At 31.8% G+C, this 12,996-nt stretch overlaps 2 protein-coding genes across 2 annotated transcripts; one reads left to right on the top strand and one right to left on the bottom strand.

Annotated features, from left to right (window-relative positions):
* Positions 1-3,915, bottom strand: LOC131941770 (protein FAM161A). Its single transcript, XM_059301258.1, has 5 exons — positions 2,252-3,915; positions 1,662-1,737; positions 1,414-1,575; positions 1,041-1,140; positions 1-688 (listed from the first exon to the last, which is right to left on the bottom strand). Exons 1-5 carry the CDS (start codon positions 3,909-3,911, stop codon positions 485-487), a joined length of 2,202 nt encoding a protein of 733 aa, XP_059157241.1. The 5' UTR covers positions 3,912-3,915; the 3' UTR covers positions 1-484.
* Positions 3,916-4,138: 223 nt separating this feature from the next.
* On the top strand, positions 4,139-12,585 carry LOC131941768 (ubiquinone biosynthesis monooxygenase COQ6, mitochondrial). Its single transcript, XM_059301255.1, has 12 exons — positions 4,139-4,322; positions 8,776-8,910; positions 9,082-9,140; positions 9,374-9,634; positions 9,827-9,934; positions 10,144-10,206; positions 10,451-10,558; positions 10,732-10,810; positions 11,062-11,185; positions 11,372-11,487; positions 11,907-12,073; positions 12,452-12,585. The coding sequence occupies exons 1-12, from the start codon at positions 4,145-4,147 to the stop codon at positions 12,479-12,481; spliced, it is 1,428 nt and encodes a 475-aa protein (XP_059157238.1). The 5' UTR covers positions 4,139-4,144; the 3' UTR covers positions 12,482-12,585.
* The last annotated feature ends 411 nt before the right edge of the window (positions 12,586-12,996 follow it).

Below are 12,996 nucleotides of genomic sequence, written 5' to 3'. Positions count from 1 at the left end.
TATTTATAAACTACATTAATTAATAAAACAAACTATATTGTGAGGATGAAAATGTGTAACTGTTCAACCCCTTACATGCCAGGAGATTTTCAGTTTATTAATGCAAGCCCCTTGCTGGTTTTCCAATATACATTATTATCTATACAGGTAACATTAAAATGATTATATCTATCAATATACAGTTCTTCAAAAGAAGTTCCTTGAAATCATATTTAAAAATTATAAAGTCAATAAGAACAAATTACTTACATTGAACTTTTTTTTTGTTAAAATTTAGCTTACATTCTTACATTACATTTATTTAATAATTAAAAATCTAAATAATTAAAGGTTATTGATAAAATTGGCTTAATTGAAATAAAGTGCAGTTAGAATGCAAATAACCAATCTAAAATGCAGTTTATAAAATAAAATACCCTTAGCTTTAAAAGGCAGTATTAGTCTAGCATTATACAGTTAAGTGGAAAAGTGCTTTGATAGGATATCAAATTGAATCATCTGCATTTGATTTGATGTAGGTGTGATTTGGTGATCTGCCAGAATCTCCTGCATCATCAAACTCATCAGAATTAAAATTTGATTTTACACTAGTGTGGCCAAAACTTCTGGTACTGATCATTTCCTTGTCAAGTCCTGCCTTCTTTAGTGTGGCTGTGAATTTTTTGTCAGCCTGTCTTTTGGCATTTTCCTATGAGGTTTTAAAATATGGATTAGAACATAAGTTTAATTTACTTTAATTTTTCAATGAAAATTACCACGTGTTAAATAAAATATCTTAGTATAAATCAGAATTAATGGTAAAGCTGGATGATGGTAGAAGCAAAGTTCCCTTTTTTGAATGTGACGGTCATGGGGCAAGTGATGTGTTCACTTGTTTCAGTGTGGTCAGCACTATGCTCAATTGCCTTTACGTTCCCTAATGGGTGGACTCAGGGATGTTCTACAGACTTGAACCCAGATTCAAACTTTAGACTTTCAGGCTAGCAGTCAATTGCTTTACCACTAGGCCACACTGTCCCACACTGTATGATGCTACTTACAGCCAAATACTTATCCACTAGCAATGGTGACTGTTCCACTCTATTTTTCATCTCTTCAATTTCATTCTGGTATGCCTCTTGTCTAGTCCTGTCCTCTATCCTGAATTGATCATGTATTAATCTATCAGACATCCTTCTTATTTTAAAAGACATGATAGGAGATTATTTGGTTCAACCTCTGTGTTAGAGGATATGCTTAATGTTTTAATTTAATTTTATAATATAAATTATATTTATCTTTTCTTTTTGGAAAATCTGCTACAAGATTTCAGCAACTAGCTCATGAAAAAAAAGGTCAAATAATACATAGCCTTATTTGGTCTTATAATGGATAACTTGGTCATCTAGTACATCATTCAAATTAAATAACTACCTGTGTTTTCTTAGCCTTTCAGCAATAGAGTCTCTTGGTTTTGGTAGATCATCTGACATCTTCTCAGACAAAAATCGTCGCAGCTTTGCTTCTCTTGCCTTCCTACGCCTTTCAGATTCTTCTTCTTCTCTAATTCTATGATTTATTCGTTCCTGTTTTTTTCTTGAAAAAAAAATATAAAAATTTGCATGAAAATAACATGAATTAAACTATTATTTGATATGAATTATCAATATTAAAATACTTACTTCACTAACACTGTTCTCAAGTCAGCTGCTTTACTTGAATGTGTTGGGATGGAGTCCAGTGAACTTGACAAGGCTCCTGTTAATGAAATATAATTTAACCTTGAAACTACAAAAATATTTAGGTAAGAAATAAGTGTTAGGAAAGAAGAAAAAAAAACCCAGAAAATTATAGTTAAACAAAAAAAAATCCTTATGTTGGAATTATTGTATGTACAAGTAAATAAAGTTCCTCTATAGACCTAGCGATAAATTGGGCAGATGAAGTTGAGTTCATGGGTTTCTTGACCTCAGCATATAAAGGGATACTGTGGTCAGCACTATACCTAGCCGCTTTTACTTTCCCCAATGTAAGTCAGGTACCCATAAGTGCTGGGTTGACAGGGACATCTTACATTCACAAGTCCAACCTGATATCCAAACTCAAGACCTTCAGGCTCGCAGTCAAATGCTCTACCATTTGACCATTCCGACCCCATGTACAAGTAAGTTTTTGTCAAAAGATTAAGAAATATAGGAAAATTACATTTCTTAAATCGACAATGAAATTATAAGTTAAAACTCTTTAACAATTCTTTAATCAAATACAATACCTAGGTATTTCATTGAGCTTCGTGGTGTTGTCCTAGAGCTTAAATAAGGCCAGCGATTCTCTTTAAGCTTATTTTCATCAGCTTGAATATCTTGCTGTATTCTTTCTCTATTTGATTGGATCAATTCAGTCTTTAAGTCAAATGGTTTAATAACTGTGCCCTCTCTGACTGATTTACGCTTTGATAACTCATTTTGAAATTCATTGTATAAAAGATCATAGTTAGGAACACTATGGGAACGACGTAAGCGCTGTTTCTTTTTTGCTAATTTAGCCTGTCTTGCTTTTTCAACTCTTGCCTGTTCCTTTAACTTTTCTCTGGCAGCCATGTTAGGTGGTAATGATGCTTCATTTAAGAGTTCTTTTGATCTCATTTTTACTCTGATTTTTCTGAGCTCTTCTTCTGCCATTAGCTTCTCATCAATTTCTGGACTAAATATATGTTGTGGAACTGGCTTTGCTTTGAAAACAGGCTTAGGTTTATCAGTTTTCAACAACGGCGCTGAATGAGATTGTCTTTTCTTCTCTTGCTCTCTGATTTCAAAATTAAAGGGCTTCACTTGAGATTGAAGAAGTTCCTGACAATATTGTTTTACATATTTTCGTCGGGATTCATTTTTTTCCATTATTTCTTCATACTTAGGGAGGTAAACATGAGATGGTACTGGCTGGGCTTTAAATTTCTTTTCACATTCTGCCTCTTCTTCTTTCTGCTTTTCTAGACGTCTTCTCTCCAACTCCATTTGAGCAGATGTTTTTTTCTTTTCTTTAACAGAATCTCGAACTGTCATCCTAAAAGGTTGAGGTATTGTGATTCGATGTCTCCATTCTTTTTTTGCAACATTTTTCTCTCTGTCCTTATCCTGCATGGAAGAGATTGAATGCCTTCTATTGCTGTATTCAGAAATGTTAAAATCTTCCCATAGTTTATCAACCTTTGCTAGAGCCTCATCATATTTATTAGATTTAGTAATAATAAAATTACTATCTTTTTCTTCTTTTGAATTTTCAAAAAACATTTGCAATTCATCACTACTAAGAGTACTAAATTTCCTATCTAATGGTGCAGAGTTAGGTCTATCTTTTTTGTATTGTGATGTTAGAGTCAATGACTTGCTAAGTACAGGTTCATCTGAGAAATTACTTCTAGTTTTTGGTATTGGGGGCTTTGATAGAATGATGCCTTTGTTGTCTTTACCCATTATTGGCTTGTTAGTGCCATTGACAGAAAAGTCATTCTCATATTCATCTGAATAATAATCACCTCTAATATCTTCAAGAATAAGTTTTTCTTGATAAATCCTTTTATATGCTTCTAAAGTTTGTTTATTTTCTTCTTTAAGTTGTTTTAGTTTTTCATAGAACGAGTCTCCTTTAAGAAAGTCTAAATGATCACTTGTGTCGACAGAAGAAAATCTTGATTCATCTCCAATATCACCACTGCCACTTCCTTGAAAACCTAACTTTTCGGGATCATTAATGCATCCAGTTGGCGATAAGCTGAAGTTATGAATTTCATTATTTGATTCATCGAATCTGAGTTTACCATTTCGTTTATCATGCATTGTTGTTTTCAAACCCGTTTTTGTATTAATTGGTGTTTTAACACAGTTATTAGCCCAAACTGAAAGCCCGTGGCTTGTTGACGCCATGGTTGCCATATAAATACTCAACAAATTAGGAACGCAGCTAAAGTCTATGTTATATTGATCTTACAATAGATTATAAATAATTACAGGAGATTACATATAATAATTAATTATCATGCAATAGAAAAACAGAAGTAAATATAATGCCAGATCTAAATTAGGTTCTAAAAATATAGCCCAAAAAATTGCGTTGAAAATGTTCGTTTGCAGCCCTGGTATTAATGGGAAATTACTCCAAAGTTAAAATGGCGCTCAGGATAAACACAGCTCACCTTGTAATCAAGCATACTCAACGACTATTTGCTTTAAATTTAATGAGGCGTTTCTCAAGTACTACAAATCCCAATATTAAAAATGAAGATTATGCCGATGTTGTTATTTCTGGAGGTGGAATGGTTGGTGCTGCGATGGCATGTGCATTAGGTGGGGTTTTCCGTAATAATTAATTAATTAAATTAAAAGTTTAAAATTTAAAAGTTAAAAGTAAGGTAATCTATCGTTTTAGGTACGTAAAATCGGCCGCGGCTAGTAATGTACGAAAAAGTTACCTCATTGTCAAGGCTTTAATTAATATAAGTATATATTAGGTTGAATTATGGATTTTTTAAAATAAAATATTCTGTTATTTCAAATACACCATTAAGTTCCTTACCCCTTAAGAGAACATTTGACACCACATTTAAATATCTAGCTTATTCGGTTGACGAGAAAAAAGAGAATTTGAAAATTTAGCTAGAATGGAAAATGAATGACAAAACGAGAATCTTGCTCCTGGACCGGCATAACATGACGCCGTGAACTTGTGTGCACGAGCTTTTAATTCCCGCCATGGTAATTGCGTCAGCTTAGGTCATTTACTCACCGGAAAATAACAAAAAGCAACTGGTTGATAATAAAACTTAGATCTAGTTATTTTATTATTTATTAAATTCTACTCTACATTTTATTCATACCATTTTAAGAAATAATGAACACCTACATAAATCAAACGACCATAATAAATATTTTTATTTCAAATTCTAATTTTAAATAATAAATATGCATAAAATAATATGATAGTAATAGTTAAGATAGTTTATAAATGCAAATACATTTTACACTCAATCACATTATATTGAGTCAACAGTGTGGCAGCTGAGGTTCATACATGGTATTAGTGTCTTTTTTTTTTTTTACATTACATTTTTTTCATCTTGAAAACATGACGTATGTGATTTTTTTAAAAATAAAATCTCCAAACATCGTCACTCGCGTGATTGCTTGCTTATGTTTACTATCCTGTGGATGAAAAATCCCACCACGGTCGCGGGGTCACCGTGACTTCAGCAGGCCTACAGTACACGTCATAGGATGAACACGCGTACACGAGATGGTCGGTGTCTTCACTTCTCTCTCTCCCCCCCCCCCCCCCTCATCTTCTTCAAGCAAATTGAAAAAGAGACCTACTTCCCTACTTCTGGTCATTTTTTTTAGTTCGGTAATTTTTTTTTTTAAGTTCGGATATCAGGCATGCTAGACAGCCAGCTGTATAAAAAAAATATTTTTTAAACTAGATCTACGTCTAGCTTAAAAAAATAAATAAATAAACGCTTAAAATGCCCGTAAACAGATTATTAAGCGCCAAAAAAAAAGGCCGCTGAACGAGCATTTTTTACAATACGCAGCAATGAAAAAGGCTAACGGCCAATCAATTAAGTCTAAAAATCGCCCGTAATTAGGCCTAGCTCTGAAAAAGGCCACTGAACGAGCAACACTGATTATATAAACGAATAGGCCACGCGGCGTTGACGAGGTCAACCACCGGTCACGAATGCAGCAACGGTCGGCCCACAGTGAAGAAAAAATCAATATACTAATAAAATTACTAATACAATAATAATGTCTATAATTTTACTTTTTCCACACATGCTACAATTGATTTATAATTAAAATACTAGACTTAACAGTTCATTCCGTAAAAAACAAAAACTAGTTGTTTCAGTCTGGCAACTAGCGTAACAATGACGTCATGATACTTAAAATAGCGGATAGAAATGTCAGCGTGGGTACCTCATCCTCGAGGAAGATTTTAGAAAAAGTAATCAAAAATACTGTAAATATACATGATAAATATATCAATTATATATTAATGTACAGTTAGTCGAGCCGTTTTCCCCGTTAGTCGGTCGTTTTTGGCGCAATTCAGTTTTTACGGAGAGTGCTCCACTAGAAATCCTCTCATTATTTACAAACACGAATCTTGCGATTTTTTCTGGCATTCTAAGGCATATTATCCATTTTATTAGCAATTTGCATTAAAATAATGATGATAATTTGTGATATAAACAGTTTTTTCATTTGTCGTGGATGGGACCCCTAAAATAAACGGAAAAACCGTCAGAAAACGATGCGTGACGTTTCAGGGTCAGAGGTCAATCCTGCCATCTAAGCAATGCGCCAGACTAGTATATATATTGTGATATATTTGTGTCAAATATTATAGTTAGGCTACATGAATAATAAACCTAAATCAATGACTAACAATATAGACCAGAAATTAACTTTAAACAGCAGTGTTTGCGAGCAAGATTTCCTATATAAACAGCAGCCATTTGTAAAATAGAGTTGCCTTCCCCTGAATCTCGCGCTATAAGTTTAAAAAAAAAAAACTTAAACAACATGGCTGCTATAGTAAATGAGCATGGTTGCATCTGTTGGAAACATCGCTAATCTTCATTTGTTACTGAAAAGTTTTAATTCAATTGTTTAAAACCAGGTACATAAATGAAACAAGGAAACATTTTTGTATTTTTCAAAACATAAATCCTCCTCAAAATGTGAAAAAATTATTAAAATTTAAGGAGTCACCTGTTTTTCACATTACTAGTCGCGGGCGATTTTACGTACCTAAAACGATAGATTACCAATTAAAATTATTATTAGATCTTTTTAGATTGAACGGTAGGGGTAAAGCGGTGAACGGAAAAAAGTCACAGGAAAAAAAAAACACAGAAAAAAAGTCAGTTTTTGCTAGGAAAAAAAGTCACAGAATAAAAATTTGATTATGTTATAATTCATAAAAGTATTGACAATTTCCATGCAAATATATAATTGTGACTTTTTTTCCTACAATCGGGTAAAGCAGGGAGTAATCCTTCGTTTTAGGTACGTAAAATCACCCGCAACTAGTAATGTGAAAAACAGGTGACTCCTTAGATTTTAATAATTATTTCACATTTTGAGGAGTATTTATGTTTTGAAAAATACAAAAATGTTTCCTTATTTCATTTATGTACCTGTTTTTAAACAACTGAATTAAAACTTTTCAGTAATAAATGAAGACTAGCGATGTTTCCAACAGATGCAACCATACTCATTTACTATAGCAGCCATCTTGTTTATTTTTTTTATTGTAAACTTATAGCGCAAGATTCAGGGGAAGCCACTCTAACTTACAGATGGCAGCTTTTTATACAGCAAATCCTACTCGCAAACACTGCTGTTTAAAGTTAATTTCTTGCCTATATTAATATATTTAGCCATTGATTTAGGTTTATTATTCATTTATCTATAATATTTGACACAAATATATCACAATATCTATTAAAGCCTTGACAATAAGGTAACTTTTTTGTACATTACTAGCAGCAGGCGATTTTACGTACCTGAAACGATAGATTACCAAGCAGGGCATTAAGAGCTGTGTGATATTAGGCCCCGATCAGCACCCCACTCCCACAAAACCTCCAATAACACTGCTAATCTACTTCTGAGGTAACAACCACTGCTTTTCTTTGATAACAGAAAAGCAGAGGATTAATTTTATGTAATCTATGACCCACTTTGTCCAATAGGGAGAAGATGAGACAGGATTTAATCCCACTGCTCTTTCCTTAAAATTTCTCATCTCCATAAAATCATTTTGTGAACTTTTTTTCCAAATAGACATAACTTGAGAAAGTTCACTTTGTAATAAACCAAATGAGTTTTTCAAGCCCATTCTTTGTTACTGTATTAGAGCATTGGTTATTGTACATTTTAACACTATTTTTATAGCTATGGCTAGAATAGTTTTATTTTGGTGAATTTTTTTTGCACAGTGATTATTGGTGCCAAAACAAAATGGCCGACATTTGTCCCGTTTTACCATGCTATAAAGTTTTATCATTATCAGAGTAAAACATACAGAATGCAGAGAATTAGATCTTTTACTTACATGACAAATTTCGTTTATCTATGTGAAACAGTACTCATGTTAGAGGCTTTTGAAAAACCACAAGTGGAATAAGTTCCACTTCTGGTTACCGGAAATTGCTGAAAAGTTGATACAGAACTACAAATTTGAAATAATTTTTATATATGAAATTTTATCCACCTAGCTGTAACACCAGAAGTCTGGAACATTCCAGAAATGACCTCTGAACCCAAAAATGGCTTGGGGTTGATACTGATTTTGGTAAAAAAGGAGAGGGGTTTCACTGGGTTGAATGATAACTTTGCTGATAGATCTGTATCTGAATCTCATTGATACTTTAATGCAAGACTACATAGAAGTAGAACTGGCTGCTTGTCCAATCGGTTGCCAAAAAAAACAATGCTATTTCACATGAATACAAATAGAAAAGTATAGATCCTTAAAAATCTTTCTCTTCTCTTTGGTGCAACTTTAAAGTTTATTATTTTTTATTTTAAAAAATCACTGGAGCTTATTTTAAAATAATGCATGTGAAAAGTTTCTATTGGCTCTTAAGTGAAAAAATTCATAAAATCTCTAATTGTAATTTGTGTAGTGTAAATCATAATGTATTAATATTGCAGATCAATTTATATTCATATTATTTCAATTCCATTAGCTGCAAAATCATCTTAATTGATTTTTGATGTAACATTATTTCAGGAAATAACAGTGCTTTAAAAGATAAAAGAATAATTTTGCTTGAAATGGGAAAAGACATGGGTAGTTATGTTCTTCCAGAAAAATATGGCAACAGAACTTGTGCTCTTAGTCCAGCAACAGTACGTTTACTTAGTAGTAAGTATACAATTACTTTAGAGTGAAATATACAATTACATTAATAGTATCAATAAGTATACATTTGCTCCAGCAGTAAGTATACATTGACTTTAGGTCAGTAAATATTGTTTTACGTTTACTTTTACTACTTATTTTTGTATAACCCCCATTAAAATATGATTTTACCAGCTTTTGGTGCCTGGCAAGAAATTGAAGCAATGCGACACCATCCAGTTCTTAGAATGCAGGTAACTTGATTTTAAAAAACTATTGTTTGGACATTTTGTTAAGTAAACATTTTTAGATGGCATTAATATGCAGCAGCTACTTTTAAAGTTACTTTATCAGTGAAATAAAACTTGGTAAGCACAAAGGATTGACAATGTTTAGCCTTCTTAAGATGTTCTTTTAAAATGCTGGTTGATGCTAGTTTCAAGTTAATATAAGGAAATTATGTCCAATTGAATTGTTTTTTCTTTAGGTGTGGGACTCATGTTCTGACTCATTGATAACATTTAATAATGAAGACATGACTGATAGTCTAGCCTACATAGTAGAGAATGATGTTATTCTAGCTGCCATTATGAAAGCATTAAAAGCCATGAAAGACAGGGTAGAAGTTCGTTATGAAACCAAAGCTGTATCCTTTAGCAACATAAGCTGTGAAAATTCTACGGAGTCCAGATTTCCATATGTTGAAATGACTCTTAATGATGGATCCACATTAAAAACAAAATTATTGGTAAGCCTAAAAAGTTAATAAAATGTTTTTTTGTATTCTTCAAATATTCTCATGCTTTTTAGGAAACTTCATTTACAAATATTTTTAGCAATGTGTTGTTCAAACGAAAATGCAACCTTCATTGTTCAGAATTATTTAAATGTTAATTTTTGATTGATTTCAAAAGTTAGATAATTTGAGCAATATTTTCAGGTTGGTGCTGATGGTATGAATTCTAGTATTCGAAAAGCTGCAAAATTTCATACAGTGAAAAGAGACTATGATCAAAGTGCTGTCGTAGCAACCTTGATGCTTGGAGATGTAAGAATTGTTGTTCAACACTTTCTGTTATCCAGCTTTGTGTTTATAATTAACTTGTATGAAAATATAAAGATGGAGCATTTTCTTTTTTAGAGAGAAATCTGTTAATGTTGTTGAGTGAGATTTATAAAATAAATAAATTAGCTGTTTTATAGTAGTATAACTTAGCTAATTTAATGCTTTCAATTATGATCTTATTTTAATTTCAGACAATTAGTAATGATACAGCTTGGCAAAGGTTTTTACCTACAGGTCCAATTGCCCTTCTTCCGGTAAAATTTACTTTAGATTAACCATATTTCATTTTACACTACTTGTAGAATACTTTAATTCTAGTAAGATTTCCTGTTGTCAGGGTGCTAAAGTTATACTGATTAAAGCTCAAAAATGATATAATATTGAATAGTTGTGAGAGAATCAAGTCTAAACAACATTAATATGCAAATGTTTTTTTCATATTATTATATAAGTTATTATGAAATATGCTGAATGATTTTTTTTTTTCAAAATGTTCAGATGAGCAACACTTTGTCATCTTTAGTGTGGACAACAACACATGAGAATGCCAAACATTTACTGCAGATACCAAGTGACAGTTTTGTGGATGCTATTAATGATGCTCTAGTAGGCAGACATTTTGTTACATTTGACTGTTTTAATAACTGGTTGAAGCCACTATTTTAATGTTTTAAATACCATAACAAATGTTTTTTTTAAAAAAGATCTTTGGCTTATGTACTGAGTGTAGCATATCTTTTTTTCTGTTTATTCTTTTATTTTACTTTTTAAATGTGCAGTGGCACGAGCGAGAAAAGAATGCTTTAACTGGACAAGTTCTTGGTGTTTTCAAAAATCTTTTGCAAAATGTTTTACCAGGTAATTGTTTTAAAAAATTTCATACATTTCCATTAACAGTAATTTAGCATAAGAATTGTGTAAAACCAAGGAAGTTGAATGCTGGACCAGCTAATGATTTGGCTGTAAATAATAGCTAAAATTTCTTTTTAAATCCATTTTACACTCCAACACTTAATTTCGTTACATATTAAACAATGTTTACTATAGATAATTGGATTGGTTTAGGCTTGTCGTCCATATAATGAACCACTTAATGCCAATTATTACAGGTACAGATTCTGCACGTCAGCTTCCTCCAACAGTTATTGATGTTCAGGAGGGGTCAAGGGCAGCATTTCCACTGTCTCTAATCCATTCTTCTCAGTATGTTAGACCAAGGGTGGCATTAATAGGGTATGAACTGATTTTAAATAGGAATTTTAACTCAACAATTTTTCTCCATTTTGTTGAATTGGGTATCCTCTCTGCAATTAGACAGAGTTCTAGACTATGAGTTTTAAAAATTTAGCTCTTGCACCTTGTATGAAGCATGATTTTGTTTTCTGCCTTGATGCCCAAAATTGTAAACAAATGTTTCAGAGATGCTGGTCACAGACTACACCCACTTGCAGGCCAAGGTGTTAATTTAGGCTTTGGTGATGTGGAAAACCTGAATGAAGTTTTGACTAAAGCTGCTCACAATGGTGCTGACTTGGGTAATTTTGTTACTAATATTTTATTCAGATATAAAACAAAAAATATTTTTGAACTCCAATGTATGGTAAACAAACACATAACTTTAACTCTCTTTACTTCAGTTTACTTATTTCATAACTAAGAAAATTTACTGTCTTTTTATAGCTGGGATTTTATTACTGTGTAAAATACTTCTAATTATTACTACAATACTGTAAATTACTTTGGTCAACATGTCAGTTCTAAAGTTTTGAACTCCCTGTAAAAAATTGAGTATTTATAGATTTCCATTTTTTTTCTTCCTTATTTTGTTTAGTAATAAATAACAGGTAAAAGTAGTAATGAGATTTTTAGTGTTGGTGTTGTCATATAATTTACCATCCTCAACTACAATTGTATTAGCCCATCTACATCAAAACTACTTATTCACTTCTTGTAGGTTCTCTCACACATCTGCTTCAGTTTGAGACAGAACGACAACGGCATATCGTGCCTGTCATGCTGACAATAGATGCCTTACAAAGACTTTACTCAACTGAGTTTACTCCCTTGGTACTGGCACGCAGCTTGGGTCTTCATGCTGTTCACTCAATCCCTATTGTTAAGGTGATTTTTCTTCTTTTTTTATACATGATATCAGTAAATAGAAAATCAAGAACACAGAGTTTTATTTTATATAATTATCACAGTTTATTATGTATATATATATATTAAGCTTTTTGTAAAGCAAACATTGAGCATAAGCAACTGTCCCTGATAAAATATTGTGTGTTATCATTGGAATAAAAGTTTAAAAAATCTTTCAAATGCTGAATGCATGCAAAATATCTGCTAAAAAGTGGTCTTTAAATTATCGGCATTAAAAGTACTTAAACATCATATTGTTGCATTTTTATACAAACTTCAATAAATCTGTTATTCATCATTGATCTTAAAATAGTTTTTTCTTCATTTAGTGTTTCTTATTCTGTATTTCCCTTACAGAAATTCATTATTGACCGTGCATCAGTTTGAGACAGACAAGAACATGCTGTGATTTTTTTTTTACTACTCTTTTCATAATTTATGTTTATAGATGTACTTGTATATGAGAATAAATAATATTTTATAAGTGTAAAGACTTAGTTGTTAATGCATTGACAAATGTAATGTGTTGTTATATATATTGCTGTAACAGTCTGATAAAAAATCTCTCCAGATGTGTCAACTGACTCAAAATGGGTGTAAACAAACAAAAACACTGGTCAAGTAATTTTGGCCATTAAATTATAACAAATAGAAACATACATTGGTTGTACAATAACTGATTGTCAACACCTAGAAAATTAAGGTAATTGAATAAGCATGTGAAATATAATAAAATCTTTTTGATAAGTAGTCAAAAGTTCTTGAAATAGGAAATGGTGAAATCATTTTTACAATTAGAAAATTCAGAAAAACTGGCACTAACATTTTAAACACAAAAAATATTTAAAGGAAAATTTACTTTCATGTAACTGATTGACATGCCTGAAATGAAAGGTCCTGAA

The sequence above is a fragment of the Physella acuta genome, unplaced genomic scaffold (assembly GCF_028476545.2).
Source record: "Physella acuta isolate Inbredline_101_S28 unplaced genomic scaffold, ASM2847654v3 ptg000373l, whole genome shotgun sequence".
In the NCBI taxonomy this organism is placed as follows: domain Eukaryota; kingdom Metazoa; phylum Mollusca; class Gastropoda; family Physidae; genus Physella; species Physella acuta.
Note: the sequence above shows the minus strand (reverse complement) of the source record. Positions and strands in the feature narration are given on the sequence as shown.